The sequence below is a fragment of the Cebus imitator genome, unplaced genomic scaffold (assembly GCF_001604975.1).
Source record: "Cebus imitator isolate Cc_AM_T3 unplaced genomic scaffold, Cebus_imitator-1.0 Scaffold103, whole genome shotgun sequence".
Taxonomy (NCBI): Eukaryota; Metazoa; Chordata; class Mammalia; order Primates; family Cebidae; genus Cebus; species Cebus imitator.
Window position 1 is genome coordinate 3,201,928 of NW_016107418.1, and position 26,356 is coordinate 3,228,283.

The window sequence follows — 26,356 nt, forward strand, 5'->3', positions numbered from 1 at the left end:
CCATGTTGACCAGGATGGTCTCGATCTCTTGACCTCGTGATCCACCCGCCTCGGCCTCCCAAAGTGCTGGGATTACAGGCTTGAGCCACCGCGCCCGGCCCGCACCTGGCTAATTCTTAAAATTTTTTGTAGAGACCGTGTTTCACTATGTTGCCAAGGCTGATCTTAAACTCCTGGGCTTAAGTGATCCACTCACCTTGGCCTTCAAAAGTGTCAGGATTACAGGCGTGAGTCACAGCTCCTGGCCTGGGCCTGTTTTTTGTCACTCTTATCTTCAGAGAAATAACAAACTAAAAATATAGTTAAGCCATCAATACATGACATTATGTATCTGTCAAATCCCATAGGATGTACAACACACACAAAAAAATGCGAACTATGAACTTTATTTTATTTTATTTTTGAGACGGAATCTCATTCTGTCACCCAGGCTGGAGTGCAGTGGCGTGATTTTGACTCACTCCAACTTCTGCTCCCCAGGTTCAAGCTATTCTTCTGTCTCAGCCTCCTAAGTAGCTGGGATTACAGGTGTGTGCCACCACACCCAGCTAATTTTTGTATTTTTAGTAGAGATGGGCTTCCTCCATGTTGGCCAGGCTGGTCTCAAACTCCTGACCTCAGGTGATCCTCCCACCTCAACCTCCCAAAGTGCTAAGATTACAGGCATGAGCCTCTGCTCCCGCTCCCGGCCCAAACCAAACTTTAAAATCGGTTCATCAATTGTAACAAACATTTTACACCTGTGCAAGATGTTAATAATAAGGGAAACTGTGTGTGGTGGGAAGGGCATATATGGCATCTTTCTGTGTCTCCTGCTCAATTTTCCTGTAAATCTAAAACTGCTCTAAAAAGTAAAGTCAGCCGGGTGCAGTGGCTCATGCCTGTTATCCCAGCATTTTGGGAGACCAAAGTGGTGGATCACCTGAGGTCAGGAGTTTCAGATGAGCCTGGTCAACACGGTGAAACCCTGTCTCTACTAAAAATACAAAAATTAGCCAGGTGGGATGGTGTGTGCCTGTAATCCCAGCTACTTGGGAGGCTGAAGCAGGAGAATTGCTTGAAGTCAGGAGGCAGAGATTGCAGTGAGCCAAGATCGCACCATTGTACTCCAACCTGGGAGACAAGACAAGACAAAAAAAGGAGAAAAAAGAAAAAAGTAAAGGCTATTAATTTAAACCTACACACACACACACACACACACACACACACACACACACACACGCATATAAGTATATAGAAAGCGGTGAGTGGCTGGCAAAATGTAAAACAAATATTGAAAATAGAATTTTGGAATTTTCTTTTTTCTTTAAATCTTTTTACCTTTTTTACAATGAAGGACTATATTTGGGCTTTTATGTTTTGTTTTGTTTTGAGATGGAGTCCTGCTCTGCTGCCCAGGCTGGAGTGCAGTGGCAGGATCTCAGCTCACTGCAATCTCTGCCTTTCAGGTTCAAGTGATTCTCATGCCTCAGCCTCCTGAGTAGCGGGGATTATAGGCACTCACCACCATGCCTGATTAATTTTTAATTATATTTTATTTTTAGTAGAGATGGAGTTTCACCATGTTGGCCAGTCTTGTCTCAAACTCCAAACCTCAGGTGATCCACCCGCCTCAGCCTCCCAAAGTGCTGGAATTACAGGTGTGAGCCACAAGGTCAGGCCTATTTGGGATTTTTTTAAGTGTCTTGTTTTTTAGTTGGATATCATGTTAAAGATACAAAGTTAGAAAGTTTTTATTTCATTCTTGTTAGTGTAGCAAGAAATTTCTTTAAAAATTTTTTTTTTAATTTCTTTTTGGGAAATGCTTGGGAAAAGAACATTTGATTTTATCGATTTTGTTTCGCCATATGATAAGCAGAACTGCAATGTTATGTGCCATCTACAGAATATTTAATAAGACATTGATCTGTCTGTGAGGAACATTGGTCTCATCCAGAAAAATGTCTTAGCTAAGATGTGTGGATAATGTCCGAACTCTGTATAACTCTATGCTGATTGCTGCCCACTACTGTTCTTGTCATCTTGCTGAAACCAGATAGGGCAAAGGACATAGGTCAATTAAATGCCCTCTTCACGCAGTCTTTCTTTTAAATTCTTGCGGCCATTCTGTTGTCCCATAGGTGTAGAAAAGGCATGAGCTTTCCAGCAACTATGAAGTAAACACCTTGATAGGGTCTTGGAGAATGTCTCTATGATCGACTTGAATCAGTTATGTATTTTAAGGTCAAATACACTCTTAGCAGGACAGTGAGTATAGTTCTGAAGTTTAGTTCTAAATCTTGGAACACATTCATTTTCCTCTCCTCTTTTGAGATTGTATTAATTCTTGTTTTTTGGCTACCAAAGTGCTGGGATTACGGGCATGAGCCACCATGACAGCCACATTTTTTCATTTTTTTGGAAAGGTGTCTCAATATGCTGCCCGGGTCAGTCTTGGACTCACGGCCTCAAGCAATCCTCCCACCTTGCCTCCCAAAGTGTTTCGACTGCAGGTGTGGTGGCTCACTCCAGACGACTAGTTCAGAGAAAGAAAGCATATCATCCAAATAGATCTCAGAAGCAAATCAAGTATATATCCTAGTAATTACTGTGTGTATGAATGCAGGCCCATGTACTCTTGGACCTGTTTGCTGCTTTAAAGCAGGGCTTCTCAAATATAACGTGCATTTGGATTGCCTAGGGATATGGTTTAAAATGCAGATCCTGATGAGTAGGTCTGAGTGGGGCCTGAGATTCTGCATCGTTGTCAACTCCCTGCTGATGCTAACACTGTTGGTGAAAGACTACACTTTGCACAGTTAAGGGTCTAAAGGTCAGAAAGTGTGAATTTAAATCCAGCATCACTCAACAAAGTGCTGGGAGTACTGTCTGCTTTAAAGAGAGAAGATAGTACTAAATACACATCATAGGTATCTCTCGGAAGAGAATGCCCTTAACCCAATTTATCTTCACCAATTATCAAGTTAAAAATCCTGACACTGAGACATCTTTCTCCATACATCTAAGTGATATTCAGTGTAATTATCACTCCGTAAGAACATGACTTTTGTCAGATTTTGTTTGAGTTCTTTCATTTAGACAGAGAAAGGCACAAACTAGGAGAACATTAAAAAAAATCTCAGCGTTCTGTGAATGGGAAACTGAGGCTGGTGACCGGGTGACTGGACACATGTGATCACAGAGGGTGCTTTGTCTTGGAAGGAAATGGCATGCCACTGCCAAAGGGACTATATCACCAATGCTGTGTGTGTGTGTGTGTGTGTGTGTGTGTGTGTGTGTTTTAATTTTTAAAAAATAGAGGTAGGGTCTCACTATGTTGCCCAGGCTGGTCTTGAACTCCTGGGCTCAAATGATCCGCCAGCCTCAGCCTCCCAAAGTTCTGGGATTACATGTGTGAGCCACTGCTCTCGGTTTACTGTTTATTTTTTTGTTGTTTTTTTGGTTTTTTTTTTTTTTTTTTTTTGACATACAGTTTTAATCTTATTGTGCAGGCTGGAGTGCAGTGGTGCAGGCTGGAGTGCAGTGGTGCAATCTGGGCTTACTGCAACCTCCGCCTCCTGGGTTCAAGTGATACTCCTGCCTCAGCCTCCTGAGTGGCTGGGATTACATGTATATGCCACCATGCCTGGCTAATTTTTGTGTTTTTAGTAGAGATGGGGTTTCACCATGTTGGTCAGGCTGGTCTCGAACTGTTGACCTCGTGATCTGCCCACCTTGGCCTCCCAAAGTGCTGGGATTACAGGCGTGAGCCACCATGCTCGGACTAATTTTTGTATTTTTAGTAGAGATGGAGTTTCAGCATGTTGGCCAGGCTAGTGTCAAACTCCTGACCTCAGGTGATCTGCCCGCCTCGGCCTCCCAGAGTTGTGGGATCACAGTCGTGAGCCACCGCACCCGGCTTACTGCGCATTTTTAGACGGGAGTTTTCCCTCCTAGAAGCTCAAGGAAGGTGAGATGATGGCACAGTAATGGAGCTCTCCCATCCTCAAGGATGACAGGTTAAAAGTCAAGGTCCAACGAGCAATGTCCAGGCTGAGTGCTGGGCACATGACAGAGCTGTGTGCCTCCGTGCCAGTCGAGGAATGCTACAGCTACCAAGCTGCCTTCTTAGTCACTATGAAATTTTGTTTTTAGTTTCACACACTTTCCAAAATAACTAGTTCCCTTTCCTGTCTTGCAGAGGAGTTGTTTCCATGGTCATTTTGAAAATGACAGAAACCCAAGCTGGAGAATACCTACTTTTTATTCAGAGTGAAGCTACCAATTACACAATATTGTTTACAGTGAGTATAAGAAGTAAGTCCAGCCTGCTACTAGTATTTCAGCCTGGGATACCACAGTATTTCAAAGGGGTGGTTTAGAACTCAGGTTGACTGGCTCCTCTAGACTCATTCTTCAGGTTTCCTTCGATACCTAGTTGGATTGATTAGATTCCCATCAACCATCTGTATAACCTATAGAGAACTGAGAATCACCGATGAATCACTGATGTGTGCCGTGGACTCTCAGAATGTGCCTGCTGTTAAAAACACGTGGGACACCCTCTGTTCAGTAGCAGATGGCTGACAGGGAAGAAATGTAAAACATTTTGACCTTGGAATCAGAAGACCTGGGTTCTAATTCTAGTTCTGATACTACCACCTATGGCAGCTCACAATTTCTCTGAGCCCCAATTTCCTTATCGATAAAATGAGGATAAAAATACATACCTCAGGCCGGGCGTGGTGGCTCACGCCTGTAATCCAAGCACTTTGGAGGCCAAGGTGGGTGGATCACCTGAGGTTGGGAGTTCAAGACCAGCCTGACCAACATGGTGAAACCCCATCTTAAAAAAAAAAACAACAAAAACATACCTCACAGGATTGAAAGGTCTCAGCATGATCCAGCAGAACTTTCTGAGATGATGAAAATGATCTTTGTCTGCTCTTTCCAGTATAGCAGCCATTGGCCACGTGGGGCTGTTGAACACTCGAAATGTTGCTAAGGTGACTGAGGAACTAAAGTTTTGTTTTGTTTTGTTTTTTTGAGACGGAGTTTCACTCATGTTACCCAGGCTGGAGTGCAATGGCGCGATCTCGGCTCACCACAACCTCCGCCTCCTGGGTTCAGGCAATTCTCCTGCCTCAGCCTCCTGAGTAGCTGGGATTACAGGCACGCACCACTATGCCCAGCTAATTTTTTGTATTTTTAGTAGAGACGGGGTTTCACCATGTTGACCAGGATGGTCTCGATCTCTTGGCCTCGTGATCCACCCACCTCGGCCTCCCAAAGTCCTGGGATTACAGGCTTGAGCCACCGCGCCCGGCCAGGAACTAAAGTTTTAATTGCATTTAATTTTAATTCATTAAAATTGGAATTTAAATAGCCCCATGCAGCTAGCGGCTACTGTGTTGAACGGTGCAGGTCCATGCGTGTGCCAGACCATATGCAAACTGTAAGGAACAGTCCAAATGTTCCCACCAAGGGAGGCAGCTGTGCAGCTGGCAGAGCCACCCCCTGCAAGTGCCTTGTGGCTTCTCCTTGTTTTGTCCCCATCCTGCATAGACTCAGTGCTGTGCGCACTGAACGTGCTGCTTCACCATCTGTGACCAAGAAGGACTGAAGGTGGCTGCATTCACTTAGGTCCTTGTGCCTTTGGGAGCCAGTGCAGTGCTCCAAAAACCCTGAGTTAATGCCACTTAAAATTAGGTTCCCTCCCACACATTGACACAACTTGCCAGGCTCCCCTCTTCCTTGTCAGTGACTGAAATGCACAAAGCATGCGTGTCCGGCCCAAAGAGGTGCCCTGGGTCAGGAATAACCACAACTGCCCTTTGCTGAAGAGCTTCTGCCTGTATCATCTCAGAGGCTCACAGCAATCCGGTATGCATGTAGGTGAGAAAACAGGCCCTCTGAGAGGTGTGGCGGAGGGCACAGCTGGAGGCTTTCTGCACCACACTGCCCTGGGTCTTGTGTGAGAGCCTGTGAGTCTTACTGTCAGAAGAGAGAATTCGCAGAAGCGTCATCTTACTGGGGTTGGGGGTAGAGTAAGGTTCTAAAGTCAGCCTGTAAGATATAAATTAGCTAAAGTCAAAATGACTCAAAATTTGTTCTGGAAAGTCCTTTAATTACTCTGAAGATCACAGAACCAGAGCTCTACCAGCTCCAAAACCAAGAATCGCCTTTTGTTGCTCTCTGATGTTGGTCCTGTTCCCTGCCCCCTTTCTAGTCCCTCACCGCCTCTGTGGGACAGTAAATATGTGCTTCAGGTTGGAAGAAGCTAAAACATTTCTTGCTCTCTCCCTCTCTTCCTCTTTCTTGTTTTTTTTTTTTTTTTTTTTTTTTTTTTTTTTTTTTTTTTTTTTTTTTTTTTTTTTTTTATGATCTCGTTTTTTTTTTTTTTTTTTTTTTTATGTTGCCCTTGTTTTCCATCTTGTTGAGAAGCCATTCTCATTGTTGTTGCTGGTTTTCTAAAAGAAACTGCGTTTTTCATTCAGTTGGGTTTTTTTTTTTTTTTTTTCCTCTCCTTTTTAAATTTTCTTGCCAAGTACAAATACTTGTATAAGGTAAGTGGGCATCTGCTGTGTCTTTGTTATATTTAGGATATATTCCTTTCACTTAAGATTTACAATGTAAAAATATAGTAACAATTATTCAAGTAAATTACAACTTGTTTTTAGCATTCTGCAAGGTGGTGGGGTCCAAAAAAGTAGGTGGGAGAGACTTGGCAACAGTCAGTGTGAAAAAGAGGAACGGGTTTTAGTCAACCACAAGCTCACTTTAACCACCAGAGTGGCAGGGTTGCTAAAAACGTAAATTTGAACCTTGGCAGTGTTCATGAAAATATAACGTCTAAACTAAGGAAATTAATAGAAGATGATTCATTTCAGTTCTACATTTTTTTTTTTTTTTCAGATAGATACTGATAAAATGGAGCAAGCAGGATAGTGGAAAACTTGGAATTCTTTAAATTAGGAGCAGCTGAAGGAATGGGGATGTTTAGCATATAGAAGGACATATTTTGGGGAGACAATAAGACTGATTGTGGTGTAATGCAGAGGGAATTCTTTCGGGATTTGAGTCAGGAAACCCGAGTTAACTAGTTTAAGTGCCTTGTATGGTAATTATCTCCCTTGATCTCAGTTTCTGATTTTTAAACATTTGAAGGATTTTGATATGGAATCAAAGCTAGACTTAAAAAACGTTGCTCTGGAGGGTAGGATAAGAACCAATGGTTAGACATTACAGAGAGAAAAAGTGAAAACCACTACAAGATGGAAAAAGATACTTGCAGTTCACAGTCAACAAAGGATTAATAGTTATAATATGTAAAGAGCTTCTATGAGTCAATAAGAAAAACAGAACAAAATGAAAACCTAGTAGAAAAATGAACAAAGCAGGTGAGTAGGCATTTCATTTTTGGAACATGAAACCTAAATGGTCAAGAAACGTGTTAAAATGTATACTTAGACACGTTAGAGTTGTAAAGAGTCTATTTGAGCAGGATGTGATTCATGAATCAGGCAGTGCCAGATAGAAAGTAGTCGGGCTCCCGTGAGGGGATTCAAGGGTAAGACCTCTTTCTATAAGGTGTTCCCAGAAGCAAGACAAAGAAAACATTTGATTGGTTAAAGTGGACAGTCCCTCATTTGGTCAGTTTGTAGTTTCTGATTGGTTAAGCTAAGTTGCATTTTGCTGCTCATATTGAATTGGGTTTGCTTTTTGCTTTTTGTTGTTTTTTGTTTGTTTGTTTTCTTTTTGTTTTTGCTTTTGTTTTGAGACGGAGTCTTGCTCTTGTCATCCAAGCTGGAGTGCAGTGGTGTGATCTGGGCTCACTGCAACCTCCGCCTCCTGGGTTCAAGCAATTCTCCTGCCTCAGACTCCTGAATAAACTGGGATTACAAGTGCCTGCCACCACGGCTGGCTAATTTTTGTGTTTTTAATAGACACAGGGTTTCACCATGTTGGCCAGGCTGATCTCGAACTCCCGACCTCAAGTGATTTGCCTGTGTCGTCCTCCCAAAGAGCTGGGATTACAGGCATGAGCCATCATGCCCGGCCTGTTATTTTTTTGTAGAGATGAGGTTTCGGCATGTTACTAGGCTAGTCTTGAACTCCTGGGCTCAAGCAATCCTCCTGCTTCACCCACCCAAAGTGTTGGAATTCTAGGTGTGAGCCACCATACCCAGCCTTTATTTTTCTGTTTTTTTTTTTTTTTTTTTTTTTTTTTTTTTTTTTTTTTTTTTTTTTTTTTTTTTTTTACATGGTAACTCAACTTGTTAGAGCTTTCTCAGCCTGATGGCCTCCCAATTAATTATTTTAACACATGTCAAATTAATAATGGAGAAATTAACACCTCAATGAAATACCATTTTATACCTGCTAGACTATTGAAAATTAAGAAGCCTTGGTAAGAATATAAAGCAATAGGTGCTCTCATATCCTGCTGTGTAACGTAAATTAGTATAACCACTTTGGAAAACAAATGGTCATTATGTGTAAGGCTGAATGTGCTCATACCATGCAGACCAGCGATTCCACTCTTAGGCATGTTATTAAGAGTGTTATACATGTGCCTCAGTACAAATGTGTGGAATGTTCAGAGCACATGGTTAATCACACAAAAAAACTATGGCTGGGTATGGTGGCTCATACCTGTAATCCAAGCACTTTGGGAGGCCAAGGCAGGAGGATCACTTGAGCCTGGGAGGCTGAGGCTGTAGTGAGCTGAGATTGCACTACTGCACTCCAGCCTGGGTATCAGAGACCCTATCTCACAAAAAAGAAAAAAAGAAAAGGAAACAACCCAAGTGTCTACTGCAAGAAAATGAAAAAAATAATAATATATTTACCAGTAGAATATTATTTAGCAGTAAAAAAAGAAGAATAAAGTAAAGCTACATGTAAAACCATGGATGAATCTTAAAAACATAAGGTTGGATGAAAAAATGAAGTTGTGGAAGCTACATACTGATTGATAACTCGATTTTGAAGCTCAAGAACGAAATAAATCAATATATCTTTAGTGCCACATATTTATGTGGTAAAAGTACTTTGAAGAGTCCCTGAATAATAAGCAAAATTCAGGATAAAGGCTACTTACAGTTGTGAGATGGGGGAAGCACAAAAGTAGATTAAAAGGTATTTATTAATATTCTAGCTATTAAGTTGGATAGTGGCTCCATGGGTATTTGTTATTATGCTTTGAAATTTACACTCCATATGGTCTTTCATATATATGCATATATATGTATAAAGCAATACATAATATTTTCAAACAAAATTTACTGTAAGGAGAGAGGCTGGAGTTCAGTATAGGGAAACTTAAATAAAGTATAGGGAAACTCTAAGAAAAAAAAAGTTTGTTAAAAATTAGAATGACCTGCCGTGGGAGGTCATGAACTCCAGTCCCTAGTGGAGTCAAAGCAGAAGTACGAAGTTTATGTTAGGCATAGCTGGGAGTGAAGGATGGTGTGTGTGTGTGTGTGTGTGTGTGTGTGTGTGTGTCATGGTCCAGTGTGAGTGGGAGGCTCAACTAAACCTTTAAGTTCCGTTGCAATTCTAACTCCACCCTACCATGTTTCTTCTGCCTTTCTAAATGTTAGTATATTTCTGCCTAGTTGCAGATAAAATTATAGGAAGAAAGTTGAGGTTTAAACTACGTATTAAACGAGGGTTTAAGCCATATGTTATCTCTAGTTTCCTTTTTCCTGTGCATAGCAATATTTGTATTTTCACGTGGCTTCACTCGACTGCTTTAGTTAGCTGTGGATCTGTGAAATACCGAAAGAAATCAGCCAAGAGGATAAATGTTGAAGTTGACACTGCAGCCAAAGCTAAATTTAATATAATGGTTGGTTTTCTTTTGATGCCTTTAATATAAAATAAACAAATAAATAAATATGTAATGGTTGGTGGAAATGCAGAAGACACTGCTATCGTATAAAATATGAACTTTTCTTAATGACATAGAATCCTTTCTTGAGGGGGCTGCTAAGAAAATTATTTTTAAAATAGTAAAATGTTAATAACTTATGATACTTTAGATACTCTGCTTTACACATTAAGAAGACCTTACTTTAGAAAAATGGAGAACCAGGACGCCCTGGTCTGCATATCTGAGAGCGTTCCAGAGCCGATCGTGGAATGGGTGCTTTGCGACTCACAGGGGGAAAGGTATGACACGTCCATGGTAGCTGCTATTCTCATGATTTCCTTTTGGCCTTTTTCTAATGTAGTTGACATCAAGCTGTATGGAAAATTTAATTTATGCTCATTAAAACAGGAAACTTTGGCTTCTTAAGGTTAAAGAATGATCAATATGCGCCTGGGTGAGGTGGCTCACCCCTGTAATCCCAGCATTTTGGGAGGCCGAGGCGGGCGGATCACTTGAGGTCAGGAGTTTGAGACCAGCCTGACCAACATGGTAAAACCCTGTCTCTACTAAAAATACAAAAATTAACCAGGTGTGATGATGGGCGCCTGTAATCCCAGCTACTCAGGAGGCTGAGGCAGGAGAATTGCTTGAACATGAGAGGTGGAGTTTGCAGTGAGCAGAGATGGCGCCACTGCACTCCAGCCTGGGCTACAGAGTAAGACTGCATCTCAAAAAATAATAAATAAATAAATAAATAAATAAATAAACAAAACAGAATTGTCAGTGTGGGCTTCACCGGGAGGATGAGGGAGAATTTTTTTTGGTAAGGGGCTTTTTGGAATCCCTCAAATCAACTGCAGGGCCCTTCCTTGTGGGCATGGTGCTACACAAGTCAAAGCCCCTTCATGTTCCAGGTTGTTGGCTCCCTGGGCATCTGATTGGGGAAAAAAGAAATAGACTGATTTAAAGTATAATTCTCTTATAAGAAATTCCTTGTGACTAATTGTTTAATTTGTGATTATCCTGTTTGTTCTGGAAAAGCAGTCTAATATCATTGTTTAAAGATATAGAATCTAGAGTCAAATAGCCTGGGTTTGAACCCTAGTTTGCTTAGCAGCTGTGTGGCCGTGGACAAGATACTTAACCTCTTGTGCCTTATCAGAAGAAAGGGGATGACAAGCACTTATAGGATTGCTATGATGATGAAATGAATTGATATATGGAAAGCACATAGAACAGTGTGTGGCAGATAGTAAGTATGGTATAAACGTTTACGTAGTTTTTCATATATGCCAAAGCTGAGTTCTCACAAAATAAAAATTCATGCAGTTTGAACTAATTAAAATGTACTAAACAACTTTAAAAAAAAAAAGGGACCAAATAGCAGGAGAAAAAATAACAAATACTTTGTTCCAAAGTGGTACCAACATCCGCTTTCTCTGAGGCAGGGAGAGGGGTTTTACTCTGTTGACTACTTGGGAGTCTCGGCTAACTTCCCTCGTGGGTGACACCTCGGCTTTCCTCCTCTGTTCCTATGGGAACTCGGGTGACTTTTGCGACTTTAGCTTCCCTCCCTCTTAACTGCGTCCTCTTCAGTGCTGTGAAGAAAAGGATGCTTACCTTGCTAAACTGCACGAATGCCCAATTTTTCTCTTCTTTCTTCTCTTTTTTTCCTTTATCTTCTTTCTCATTTTTTCTTTCTTTCCCCGTCTTTAAACCACAGCAGCAAAGAGATCACCAAACATGGACAATTTAAAACTGTTTTATTATGTAATTCTCCTTAGTGTTATTCTAATTCATTGAGATAATGAGTAACTAGCTAGCTCTTTTATGAGCTCTTGGCTGAAACCATAGATTTGGGATTGTTTACCTTTTGACCTTTTATTTACCATTTGACCCTTAAACTGGCTCTAGAACTTTGTTCTCCTCTTGAGTGTTCTTTTGTAATTTTAAAACTTGCTTAGCCAAATGGTACTTATTTTCTAATTGTAGCTGTAAAGAAGAAAGTCCAGCTGTTGTTAAAAAGGAGGAAAAAGTGCTTCATGAATTATTTGGGACGGACATAAGGTGCTGTGCAAGAAATGAATTGGGCAGGGAATGCACCAGGCTGTTCACAATAGGTAACACTGTAATATCACATACTTTCACTTTCGGTGACTATTTCTTAGCGATTACCAGGGACTAACAGTAACTGCATAGGTGATCATTCCTTCAGAAATCCTGTCGTTCCTTTAGGCCACAGTAAATGCAATATTATGGTTTCTGTAAATGCTGATTTCTTCATAAAAGAGGAGTCAGTCTCTAAAACCTTCTTTTATTAATGTGTTTAGTAATATTTGAGACGATGCTAAAGTCTTTGTTCAGAATGTTTGGGATATCTTTTGTGTTGAGGCAAAAATCACTTTTTTTTTTTCTCATTTGGGATGTTTTCATCTCCTAGATCTAAATCAAACTCCTCAGACCACATTGCCACAGTTATTTCTTAAAGTGGGGGAACCCTTATGGATAAGGTGCAAAGCTGTTCATGTGAATTATGAATTCGGGCTCACCTGGGAACTAGAAAACAAAGCACTCCAGGAGGTAATAGGACAAGTTTGTATTCTGAAAATGCAGGAACAATTAACTAATAATCCGGGTTGAAAACATTAAATGCAAACTCTTGTTTTATTACAACCTAGGGCAGCTACTTTGAGATGAGTACCTATTCAACAAACAGAACTATGATACGGATTCTGTTTGCTTTTGTATCATCAGTGGGAAGAAACGACACTGGATACTACACTTGCTCCTCTTCAAAACATCCCAGTCAATCAGCTTTGGTTACCATCGTAGGTAGTGCAGGCTGCTCACACAATCTTTATTCCTATTTTTAGTTGCTTTAGTGTGGAATGTGAGGTATGTGACACAAACTCCGATTTCAGTATAATGCTACTATCAAACACTGAGAAAAAAGCAGTTAGAAAGGCTTTGCAAGATAATCTGCCCACCCTTTACCTTTTCCTGTTAAACCAGGCCCGCTTGAATGCCACTGTCTTTGCACACGACACATTATAATGTGACCATCTGTTTGTGTACTTTTATCCTCCGGTAGACTATAAGTTTCCTAAGGACAAGGACAATTCATTCTATCCTTGTAGTCCCAGAAACTGACACAGAGCCTGACACAAAATAGGCAATAAATACTAGTTTTAAGGACCAACTAAATGCACCGTTAGGGCAGTGAGCACTGAGAGACAGTACAAGCCCTTAGATGCGTTGACATTTTGGTGGGCTATGTAGGATCTGAAAATAACCACAATTCAGTAATCTCAGATTAGGTTACAGCCATAATGAAAATGCAAAGAAATGCAGTGATGCTCTTAGCAAATTAATAAGGAAGTGTTCCATAAGACAACCTTGTGAATATTGCTAGCCAGATTGCTCTTTTATTTGTGCCTTGAGTTTATTTTACTCTCTTTCATCGATAAGAGAATGGTGCTGTCTGAGAGCAGGGGCTTCCAGACTCTGTTAGGAGACCCCTAGTGTGTACACGGGCGTGGGGGATCCTTTCAAACTTTGGAAATTGTCTGCAAAATCTGAAGATTTATTTATACATTTCTCTGGGAAGACAGTCAATTATCTACATCACATCTTCCCTCCCTCCCTCCCTCCCTCCCTCCCTCCTTCCTTCCTTCCTTCCTTCCTTCCTTCCTTCCTTCTTTCTTTCCTTCCTTCCTTTTTTCCTTCCTTCCAAAATTTCTTTACTTCAAAAGATGATGAGCTCAGGCTTAGAACTAGGGATAGGACTCCTGGGTTTTCACTTGGATTATCCAGTAGTCTGACCTGCAGCATGCCAACACCTGAGTTTTCCTGTGTTAAACTGATGAATGCAAGTTTATTTTATCTTCTCAATATGTTTCCATATGAATCTCATTAATTAATAAATGCATATTTTTTCTTACAGAAAAGGGATTTATAAATGCTACCAATTCAAGTGAAGATTATGACATTGACCAATATGAAGAGTTTTGTTTTTCTGTCAGGTTTAAAGCCTACCCACAAATCAGATGTACGTGGACTTTCTCTCGAAAATCATTTCCTTGTGAACAAAAGGGTCTCAATGACGGATACAGGTGAGATCACAAAGGACTCTAAGGCATCATTTTTAGCGTCATTCCCCTTGCTTGTTGCCCTTGAGAAGGACAGTTTGTGTGTGTGTGTGTGTGTGTGTGTGTGTGTGTGTGTGTGTGGCAGAGTCTCACTCTGTCTCCCAGGCTGCAGTGCAGTGGCAGTGGCACGATCCCAGCTCACTGCAACCTCTACCTCCTGGGTTCAAGCAGTTCTCTGCCTCAGCCTCCCGAGTAGCTGGGATTACAGGCGACCGCCACCACATCCGGCTAATTTTTTGTGTTTTTAGTAGAGACAGGGTTTCACCATCTTGGCCAGACTGGTCTTGAACTCCTGACGTCGTGATCCACCCTCCTTGGCCTCCCAAAATGCTGGGATTACAGGCATGAGCCACCGTGCCCTGCCAAGAAGGACAGTTTTATACTTACGGAAGCAAATTCACTTATTATGAGTTTAACTATTATTGAGTTGAAACTGGAGATGAGAAAACAAATAGCAGATGTGAGGATACAATAGCAGTCTTACCATTGCTTTAGCTAATATAGCCTGCTGCATGCAAACAGAAAGAAACGTATTAGTCTGGTCTAGTTTGAGTCTGGTTCTGTGACATTTTCTGAGTCACAGAGTAGTTACTTCCTGTTTGAGAGTGCAGTGTATAGTACACTGAGTCTCCCCTAAAACATTTGCAGATGATTGAGGAAGTAAAACTCCTTAAAAACAGAAGAACATTACTCATAAGTATATTGATTTAAATTTTCAAAAAATATATGCAGAAATAACCCAATAATAAATGCCGAAGGAAAATGGAAAATGTTTTCCTGGAGATTTGTATGAGAAACTATGCAAGATTCTTTTTAAAAAAAAAAAAATAATAATTTTTCTTTTCTTTTCTTTCTTTTTTTTTGAGATGAGATCTTACTTTGTCACCCACGCTGTAGTACAGTGGTGTGATCTTGGCTCACTGCAACCTCCACTTCCCAGGCTTAAGTGATCCTCCCACCTCAGCCTCCAAGTAGCTGAGACCACAGGCGCACACCACCATGCCTGACTAATTTTTTGTGTGTTTGGTAGAGACAGGGTTTTGCCATGTTGCACATGGCAAAACTTGAACTCCTGAGCTCAGGAAATTCACCCCAACTGGGCCTCCCAAAGTGCTGGGATTACAGGCATGAGCCACTGCACCCAGCCACAAGATCCTCCTAAGGGAGGAATTCTCCATTCCTTCTTTGGAAAACAAAAAACAACTTTCCCCTGTATCTTCTATAGTTATAACATCTCTTATCTCTTTAATTCTATAGAACATGGTTTTGGACTGGACTATGAGAGACTGAGACACACATGTATCTTTCAAACAAGTCAATGAACTAGAATAAATCATCGTTTCTCAGCATGTGGTCTGTTGATCAACTATATAAGAATCATCTGAGCAAATGTTTAAAGTGTGTATTTCTGACTCCCAATCCCGACCTGCTTACTCAAAACTGGGGAAAAATACTCAGATTCTGCTTTTTTAATGAGAACTTTTGGTGATTCCTATCACAGGTCTAGATCTGTGCTGTCCAGTACGATAGCCATCAGCCACACGTGGCTACTGAGAGCTTGAAATGTGTCTGGTCCAAATTGAGATGGACTCTAATTGTAAAATACATGCTAGATTTTGAAGACTTAGTATGAAAAAAAAAAGGATGTAAAATATATCATTAATAATTTTCATATCGGCTGGGCTCTTTGGGTCATACCTGTAATCCCAGCACTTTGGGAGGCCGAGACAGGTGGATCGCTTGAGCCTCGGAGTTTGAGACCAGCCTGGGCAACATGGCAAAACCCCATCTCTACAAAAATACAAAAGTGAGTTGAGTGTGCTAGTATACACCTTTAGTCCCAGCTAGTGGGGAGGCTGAGGTTGGAGGACTGATTGAGCCCAGGTGGTCGAGGCTGTAGCAGCCGTGATCACGCCACCGAACTCCAGCCTGGATGACAGAGCAAGACCCTGCCACAAAAAGAAAAAAAAAAAATAATAGAATAAAAATAATTGTTATATTGGCTATATATTGAAATGATAGTATTTTGGATATATTGCATTAAATGAAATCTATTATTGAACTTAATTTCACCTGCTTCCTTTTACTTTGTGTAGCTAACAGAATTTGTAAATGATGTACAAGGCTTGTAGTTGTGACCCACATTATATTGAGCTGGATAGTACTGTTATACTTGAAGACTAGGAGTTCTTTTCACCTTGATTCTGCTAAGTGTTTGTTTCATGATTATTGTGCTAACTCTTTATACCTAAAAGGGATTTGGAACTGGTCCTTGCTGGGACTTTTAGAATCTCAGTGCAGGGTTTGCATGGAGTTGTCTACTGTCTCTTACTCAAACGCCACAATGTTCAGAGCATTCATTTTTAAGGTAATTAAGAATGCAGACTTGGCTGGGCATGGTGACTCACACTTGTAATCCCAGCAGTTTGTGGGACTGAGACGGGGGGGGCTCACGAGGTCAGCAGTTCGAGACCAGCCTGGCCAACATGGGGAAACCCTGTCTCTTATAAAAAAAAAAAAAAATAGGTGTGGTAGTGGGTGCCTGTATTCTCAGCTACTTGTGAGGCTAAGGCAGGAGAATTGCTTGAACCTTGGAGGTGGGGATTGTAGTGAGTTGAGAACCATTGAGCTTTTTTTTTTTTGAGACAGAGTCTCGCTCTGTCCCTCAGACTGGAGTGCAGTGGCATGATCTCGGCTCACTGCAACCTCCTCCTCCTGGGTTCAAGTGATTCTTCTACCTCAGCTTCCTGAATAAGTGGGATTATAGGTGCATGCCACCACACCTGGCTAATTTTCTTGTGGTTTTAGTAGAGACGGGGTTTCTTCATGTTGGCCAGGCTTGTCTCGAATGCCTGACCTCAAGTGATCCAACCTCGGCCTCCCAAAGTGCTGGGATTACAGATGTGACCCACAGAGCCCAGCCAATATGAAAATTATTAATGATATATTTCACATCCTTTTTTTAAATACTAAGTCTTCAAAATCTAGCATGTATTTTACAATTAGAGTCCATCTCAATTTGGACCAGACACATTTCAAGCTCTCAGTAGCCATGTGAGCCGCCACGTCTGGCCCATCAAGCTTTTTAATGAAGAAGGTTGGGAAGTCAGCCCCTCCTTACCCTAGTTGACTTGATTACCACTTGGCCTGTGTTCAGAAGGAAATCAGCATATCACTGTCCCCTCTCTCCTTTGTATCCTCTCCCCATGTTACATTAGCTCTTAGCATTATGGGAATCTTCTGAACCCGATTCAAAGAGATAGGTTCAACTCAATTTAGTTAAACAAATATTACTTTAATATCCTCTTGATGGGTGTGATGCTGTGAGGGGCTGCAAGAGTGAATAAGGTAATGTCACTCTCCCTCTCCCCTCAAAATGCACACAGATTGCTACTGTGCCAGTGATATCTGGTATAACCTTCTGAGGTTTTACAGAATCACCAATTGGGGTGGTTGGTGATATGTCACTGATACATGGGTCATGGGTCAATGGAGTGGGCTGGTTCATTTAGTTTCATTCCATGGCCACAATCCATACCCATGACCCCAGGTTGTTATCCTACAGAGGTAGACGAATGAATTAGGGGAGATCCTGACTCCTGTAGCATTTTGTACCTCACTCATTCCTACTTATCTGGTAACAGAGCTGTATCTCGCATCTCACCAGGGAGTTCATAAACTCTAGGAATAGGTGTGCTGCCGTTTCTTTATCATTGTACAATGCCTTGTTCAGTGTGTGTTTAATACATGAATGAATTCATCATTGTATCTGGAATGCAGCTCACATTGCATAGTCTGGGCCAAAGATGAGTCAACAACATCCTCTTCACCACAAGGACCACGCACATGGCTCTTAGCACAACACCCAGTACTCAGTGTTGGTTGTATTTAAAAGTTCTTGAAGAGCTACAGTGTTTGTGTTAGTGATGTGCGTTGTTGCTGCTAACAACATACCAGGTATTATGGGCCACTGACGACACAGGCAAAGGAAAGATGGACCCTCCTTCTTCCTGAAACATGCTCAAAATACTGAACAAGAAAGGAACAACAAAAAATGTGAACACACCTCTGAGTGCTCTAAATGTCTTTTCCTCTCCACATGAGGCTCTATGTTGAGATGGAGATGGCAGATTAGACTATAGTCAGGGGTCGTTTCAACTTTTCATTCATTTCTTGCTGCTTTTTTTTTTTTTTCTTAAGAGATGGGGTTTCACTGTGTTAGCCAGGATGGTCTCGATCTCCTTACCTTGTGATCTGCCCACCTCGGCCTCCCAAAGTGCTGGGATTACAGGCGTGAGCCACTGCACCTGGCCTGCTTTTTTATTTTGAGATGGAGTCTCACTCTGTCGCCCACACTGGAGTGCAGTGGAATAATCCCGGCTCACTGCAACCTCCATCTCCTGGATTCTAGTGAGTCTTCTGCCTCAGCCTCCCTAATAGCTGGGATTACAGGTGTGCACCACTCCACCCAGCTAATTTTTTTGCATTTTTTGTAGAGACAGGGTTTCACCGTGTTAGCCAAGCTGGTCTTGAACTCCTGACCTCAAGTGATATGCCCACCTCAGCCTCCCAAAGTGCTGGGATTACAGGCTTGAAACACTGCATCCGGCCCTTCTTTTTGCTTTTTAGAGACAGGGTCGTACAATGTTGCCCAGGTTGGATTCTAATTCCAGGGCTCAAGTGATCCTCCTGCCTCAGCCTCCTGACTAGCTACAACTCAGTGTGTGCCACTGCCCCCATCTTTCTTTTTGACTTTTCATTATAGAAAGTTTCAAATTTACTAATAAGCTGAAATAATAGTGTGTGAGCATTCTTTACCTACCATCTAGATTCAGTAATGTAATTGAACTGAATTTGATTTGGGAAGTACAGTATTTTAATCAGGTATCAAGATTTTACAGGCAAAGTGATACAATTTCTTAAAACTCTGTAACTGAAAGGCCCCTGTAATAACACTACCCTGAAAAAACTTTGGTGTGGTCATGGTGTGTGCACCAGAAATCTCTCGGCTTCCCCACTTTCCTGGCTTCATTTCTCCAATTTACTTCCTCAAATATTACGCTAAAGTTTACTAGGACTTGCCTTTACATGTTTACATTTTATTAAATTATAACTTTCCAGCCATCCAGGTATCCTGGTCCTGATTAAGGTTTTCAGGAGATTGCAGCCATTAGTTTGTATAATTTCCTATCTCTACAGACTTAATTACAAATACCAGATCTACCTTAGCTTTTCCCACTTTCATGGGAGAAAAAAGGAATGGGACTGTTGTAATTACTTAGTAATCTCTTCTGAAAGATTCTCCTTAGACTTGCCTAAGCCTGATGTTTTCCTTTTCCCTGAAATATTTAATTTTCCAACTCTGTGAATCTAAGTTTTGCACACCGTAGGCACTAATGGAGAGCTTATAGCCGTGTGGTGGTCCTTTGGGTTCTGGGTGGTGAGCTAGGGTTCTGCTCAGAAGAACTGTAAACTGAAAAGCAGGCTGTCACATACAGTGAGTGACATGCAATCAAGGAAGTTTATGGAGACTGGGGAGGAGCTTTTTTTTTCTTTTCACTATTTTCTGAAGGAGTTGAGCCTTGAGCATAGACAGAAAGAAGGGAAAATGAGGGAAAAGTGAATCTAGTGAAATACCAGCAGCTCCTACCTAAATCGCGTTCCCATTCACTTCTGCAGTTTGGGACAGCATTCCTGGTTACAGGTCTTCCCAAGACCCCACTCGGTTGTAAGTTATTAACCACAGCTTATGAAGCCCATTCAGTGACAATAAAAGATCCTTCTTTTCATCTCTTATCATGTCCTGTAAGTGCATTATCTCATTTAATCCTCATAATCCCATTTTATGAAATGTGGAAATTTATGCTAAATTACTTGCCCAATCACACAAGGAAAAGCCAGTACCCTTTATTCATTCTTTTTTTCTGGAATTGCCTTAAAAAAGAAAACACGCATAATTCCACTGCCAGAGATAACATTGCAGACTTTTTCTATGTAACCACCATGATAGAAACATACAGTATGGATCTTTGTACAAACAGCAAATAATGTACCATTTGTAATCTGATTTTTCACTTAAAATATATCATGAGAATCTTTCTGTATTAATAAGTATGTTGTTATATCTACCTTATTGTTTTAATGGCTGCATAGAATTCCACTTTTTAAATTTTATTTTAGAATAACATGAAAAAAATTTTATTTTAACTAACTCTTATTGATGGGCATCAACTTCTTTTTCCCTTCTCTTTCTTTGAAATTAAAAAAAAAATATATTATTCTTTGTAGAGATGGGGTCTTGCTATGTTGCCCAGGCTGGAGTTCAGTAAGCACTCATAGGTGTGATCATAGTGCAGTCTACCTCAGACCCCTGGGCTCAAGTCATCCTCTTTCCTCATCCTCCTGAGTAGCTGGGATTACAGGCATGAATCACCAAGCCGGGCTCTATTTATTTTGATGTGATTTTCACACTTATGTGTATTCTAGACTAAAGCTTCTAAATTTCATTATTATTTGAAATGATTACTGGACTTAATATGCTTCACAGTAATGATACTCCAACACATCTTTTGTGTTTACTATGTGCTAGATGCTATTGTAAACACCTTATACGTAAATGCTTTTTTATCTTGAAAATTTCTCCAAAAACTATATGAGGTAGATAGTATTATTGTCTTCGTTTTACAGAAAAGGAAACTGAAGTACAGAGAGATGAACTGACTTGCCCAAGTTCACACCACCAGGGAATGGCAGATTTGGGATTCCAGCGGCAGCAGGGAGCTTCAAAGTCTGTGTTCTGAACCGTTTCACTGCATTGCCTCTTGACCCTTATTCTTTTCAAAACTGTGAGATTTTTTTACACAGAAAATAGAAATGCATACACCTGTTTTGTTTTTTTTCTTTCTTGAGACAGGGTCTTGCTCTGTTGCCCAGGCTGGAGTGCAGTGGTGTAATCCTGGCTCACTGCAACCTCTGCCTCCTGGGTTCAAGTGTTTCTCCTGCCTCAGCCTCCCGAGTAGCAGGGACTACAGGTGTGTGCCATATCACCTGGCTAATTTTTGCACTTTTAGCAGAGACAGGGTTTCGTCATCTTGGCCAACTCCTGACCTCAAGTGATCTGCCCGCCACGGCCTCCCAAAGTGCTGAGATTACAGGCATGAGCCACTTCGCCTGGTCCTGCTATTGAGTCTTAAGTGTTTGTACACTCCCAGGCTTGTCAGCTCCACTGAAATCAAATAAAAATAAGCATGGCATTATACAGAGAAATATGAACTCATCAGCATACCCCTCCCCCTGCAACTTTAACTCAGGACAGAAACTTGAAAAGATCAGATTCAACTTTAGCCAGGCTGCGTTCACCCAGCCCCGCTGACTGCAGCCTGGGGGAATGCGATGCCTGGGCCTCCTGGTGGCTGTCCCTCGGCGCTGTGTTTATGAAACCAAAGCCACCTTTGGTCTTGCCAGCTTTTCCTTCTCCTGTTCCAGAAGCTCTCAGCTTCCCCAGTGCATGCTTTATTATTATTTGCATTCTGATTCCACTTCAATAGTCCCGTGCTCTTTGGATAAAGCATTTTTTACTTTTTAGTTTAAATTACTCGCTAAGGTGTTGGAAAGAGCCTGCCCCTTCTCAATCCCTACCATCTAGGTGCTAAGTGAAAAATAAAAATGATTTGGATTTTGAGGACAGAGAAGACATCCTTTTTTTTGGAGATGGAGTCTCACGCTTGTTGCCCAGGTTAGAGTTCAGTGACACAGTCTTGGCTCACTGCAACCTCCGCCTCTTGGTTGCAAACAATTCTCGTGCCTCAGCCTCTGGAGTAGCTGAGATACAGGTGTGCACCACCATGCCGGTTAATTTTTCTTTTTTTAGTTTTAATTTTTATATTTTTAGTAGATGGGGTTTCACTATGTTGGCCAGGCTGGTCTCCAGCTCCTGACCTCAAGGGATCCGTCTCCCTTGGCCTCCCAAAGTGCTGGGATTATAGGCGTGAGCCATCGTGCCCAGCCAAGAAATGCCTTTTCATAGTTGTGGTGAGAACACATCTTCTTAAACACTGAGTTATTGTTTCACTGTAAACTCAAATGTCCTGACCTCCCTCTCCTGCCGGCTGGCCATTTGTAGAAAACCCCTAGGGGAAAGAGGAAGCTTTGCATCTCCCAATCAGTGTAATTGGTTAGTCCCCTTGGAAATCCCAGGGGCTCAGGACACAGTTGTCACTGCAGTTGTCCTTGTTTCCAGGGTTAACTATCAAAGCAGGAGGAAAAGCAGTTTAAAGTGACCTGGATATTCAGTTTTGTGTTCCTGCTATTTATGTGACCAATTTCCTACCTGGAGTTTGTTCAGAAGAGTGAAAAATATTTCAGGTGCTCTCCCTTCTAAACCGTGCAAACCACACTCCAGTAAGACAGCACAGAAGACTGAGGAAGAAAAACGTTAATGAAACATTGTGCTCGGGTCTACCTCATGATACGTAATTGTACGGGGTGTTCTTTTTTCCCTGAATTGACTGGTCCCTGGTGAGCCACTCTGGCTTTCACTATCATTCCTCTCTTCTCCTTTCTCAGGACTCTGGCCATTGTCCAGAGAGAATTACACTTTCTCTGCTAGAAGCTCACATCTTTCTTCTGTCAGGCCATTTCCACGTGGGCCTCTTCCACGCTGCCTTCCTGAGGTCGGGTACTTGCTCGGGGCTCTGTTTCCTCTCTTCCTCCCTAGAGTTGTAATCCGGCTTTCCCCCATCTTTCTGTTGTTTCCACTTCACCAGTGATTTCCTCCTTGTTGTCCAGAAGTAGGTCAGGATAAGAAATTCTCCTTTTTTACTTCTTTAGGCTTCTTGTTAACAAAGCAAAACAAGCTTAAACACCTTGTTCAATGATCAGCTTTTTTTTTTTTTGAGTCTGGGCCTTGCTCTGTTTCCCAGGCTGGAGTGCAGTGGCGCCAGTGTTTCCCCTACCTTGAGCTCCGAGTAGCTGGGACCACAGGTGAGTGCCATCACACCCAGCTAATTAAAAAAAAATCTGTAGCGACAAGGTCTTGCCATGTTGCCCAGGCTGAATTCAAACTCCTGGGCTCAAGTAATCCACCCTCCTTGGCCTCTCAGAGTGCTGGGATTACAGATGTCAGCCCTCACACCCGCCCAAAGCTCAACTTTTAACTGCTTGAAATTTTTGATAGGTCAGAGAGATGAATTCTGTCATTCACTATACACAGAACTACCTTGGCGTAGGAGTTCAGGGCACAGAACATTGGTGTCACACAAATGTGGGCCAAAAGCTGCAATTATGCAGTGGTGTTTTGCAGATTTTTTTTTTTAGAGATGGGATCTCACTAGATTGCCCAGGCTGGTCTCAAACTCCTGGCCTCAAGTGATCCATCTGCCTCAGCCTCCCAAAGTGTTGGGATTATAGGCATGTTTTGAGTCTTGGGGACCAACTGGGATTCCCCTCTCCCCTTTATCTTCTGTATCCAATCCAGCCCCTGCCATTTCTTTTTTTTCTGGTGCCTCTCGGGTTTGCCCTTTTCCCTCCTTGCCTCTCTGACTCTGCTTGTCACACTCCGAAACCTCAAATCTGAACTTTTACTTCTCCTATCACAGAAACTTCCCACGCTCTAGCTGCTTATTGCCCCTCTACCTTCACCACCAAACTGTAAATTCTGTGAGAACAGAAACCCAATTTTTTGTTTTTGCTGTTTTGGCCTCAATTTCCATCACAGTCAGGTTCTAACATTGACAGTTGAATGAAAGAGTTAGTTATTGCGTTGCTACAGCTGCCTTTAAACTTCCAGTAAACTTTTGCTGCCATCAGCGGGTAAACGTAAAACACTGTTCCAGGCCAAGTCACCGTGACTCATGCCTGTTATCCCAGCACTTCGGGAGGCCGAGTGGGAGGATGGCTTGAGGCCAGGAATTTGAGACCAGCTTGGGCAACGTAATGAGACCCCATCTCTACAGAAAAATTACATAGAATAAAATGAAAGTAAGGCTGGCGCAGTGGCTCATGCTGTAATCCTAGCACTTTGGGAGGCCAAGGCAAGAGGATCACATGAGGTCAGGAGTTCAAGACAAGCCTGGCCAACATGACGAAACCCCGTCTCTACGAAAAATACAAACATTTAGCCGAATGTGGTGGCGTGCGCCTGTAATCCCAGCTACTTGGGAGGCTGAGGCAGGGGAGTTGCTTGAACCTGGGAGGCAGAGGTTGCAGTGAGCCAAGATCGCGCCACTGCACTCCAGCCTGGGCAACCGAGTGAGACCTCGTATCAATCAATCAATCAATAAAATAAAATAAGTAAAAAAAATACTGTTCATGATATTCTGCTCCTGGGAGGGACTTGCCGTTCCTCCCCACTGCGGCCCTGTGACTGCCCATCTGGCCCCTTCAGTCACTGCTTTGTCTCCTCCTTGGATGCCTTTTCTTTTGCTCTCTCATGAAAACCAACTCATCTGTGAGGATGCAGATCGAGCTCTGCCTCCTCTCTGAAGCCCCCGAACCTCTCCCCCGGACACAGACCTCTGCCTTCTTTGATCGTATGCTAGTCTTCAGTTTAATGCTTTAACTGTTCCACTTGCATGGGTCCTGCCCACCCACCGGGTTTACGGTGTCTCTGAGGACAGGAGCTGTCCTCCTTAGGCCTTCGGCATCCTCCACACTCCTCGTCTAAAGTGGCATCCGCTCTGGCTCGCCTTCCTAACCTGCCAGGTGTGGTCTTTCTGTTTTTAAACTTTAAGTAGGCTACGTGGAGGTCGAATTAGATATCTTCTGACAAGCCTTAGATTTCTTTTTCTGTTTTAAGGGAAATTTTTTCTTTTTCTCCAATTTCGTTACTGTGAGTGCATGAAGGCACATTCAACAGCTCCTTGCTCCCTGCCTCTCCTGCACCACCCAACATCTTACTGCGGTATTTGGCAACCCACAGGTCTGCTGGTCATGGTGGACAGTCCCCAAGATCAGGTTATCTGTGTCAAAATATTGAGTGGTTGATGAGTGCTCCGGGCAGGCCCTAGAGCCTGCTGAGAGCACTCAGGTTTCTGCACAAGCACAGCGAATTTGAGCCCTCATCACGGTTCATTGCCATGTAGGTCAAGGATTGGTGACAGGTCCTGTCTTGGACCATCATTTCAGGAAGCAGGACAGCTACAGCAGCAGTCCCCAATGTTTTTGGCACCAGGGATTGATTTCGTGGAAGACAATTTTTCCATAGATTGGGGGTAGGGCTATGGTTTCGGGATGAAACTGTTTCACCTCAGATCATTGGGCATTAGATTCTCATAAGGGGCACACGACCTAGATCCCTGGCATGTGCAATTCACAATAGAGTTTGCACTCCTGTGAGCATCTAATGCCTCTGCTGATCTGACAGGAGGCGGTAAAGCTCGCTTGCGTGCTGCTCACTTCCTTCTTTGTAGCGCCATTCCTAGCAGGCCATGGACAGGTACCAGCCTGTGGCCCAGGGGTTGGGGACTTCTGAACTACAGGCTCCTCCACCTGCACAAGTTTTGAGAAGTAAGTCTATCCAGAACAAGAAGGGCAGGAACTTTCTTGTCTCGCTGAGGATCTTCCACCAATCCCAACTCTCAATGTGTGTATGACTCGTATGGCAATCATCTTAAAATGCAGATTCTGAGTCAGTGATCTGAAATTTTGTATTTGCAACAAGCTCCCAGATGATACCAATGGTGATGCTGATGCTGCCTCTCTGTGGACCACACTTTGAGTAGACGGGTCTAGAATATGGACATCTCCCTTTCCAGTGAACTTTAGCAAGTGGGGAGCATTTCAAGAAAGCCTCCTCCCATGCACACTGTCATTGGTGGCAGCATTTCTTGTAGCAATCGGGCTAAATCTGTCTTTAATTCTTTCCCAAACAGCATATCCAAGTTTTGCAACCATAAGCACCAGCCAGGAGAATATATATTCCATGCAGAAAATGATGATGCCCAATTTACCAAAATGTTCACACTGAATATAAGAAGTAAGTTAAATGGTCAAGAATTTAATTTTTATCTTTTAATTCCTTAACTCTGTGTTAGTCTTAACTAGGAGGAGCTAAGTAATGGCTTAGAAGGGATAGTACAATACTGTTTTTGTGCTGGGCGCAGTGGCTCATGCCTGTAATCTCAACACTTTGGGAGGCCGAGGTGGGCAGGTCACCTGAGGTCAGGAGTTCAAGACCAGCCTGGCTAATATGGTGAAACCCTGTCCTTTAAAAAATAAAACAATAAAACAAAACAAAACTGTTTTTATATGCTGAAGTGTTTTCAAATTTTACTCTCATATCTACTGGCATTGGTCATATATCTCTTTATTTTTTATCTTATTTGTTTTTTTTCTTTTTTTTTTTTTTTTTTTT

The 26,356-nt window shown here is 42.1% G+C and overlaps 1 protein-coding gene across 1 annotated transcript in view; it reads left to right on the plus strand.

Moving 5' to 3' along the window:
• The window catches only part of FLT3 (fms related receptor tyrosine kinase 3), a 101,642-nt gene that overhangs the window by 38,182 nt on the left and 37,104 nt on the right, over positions 1–26,356 (plus strand). The window contains exons 4-10 of the mRNA XM_037741704.1: positions 4,181–4,296; positions 10,026–10,155; positions 11,849–11,976; positions 12,297–12,436; positions 12,535–12,688; positions 13,800–13,968; positions 25,875–26,007. Of these exons, the coding sequence (XP_037597632.1) occupies positions 4,181–4,296; positions 10,026–10,155; positions 11,849–11,976; positions 12,297–12,436; positions 12,535–12,688; positions 13,800–13,968; positions 25,875–26,007 (970 nt within the window). The remainder of the gene's footprint in view (positions 1–4,180; positions 4,297–10,025; positions 10,156–11,848; positions 11,977–12,296; positions 12,437–12,534; positions 12,689–13,799; positions 13,969–25,874; positions 26,008–26,356) is intronic.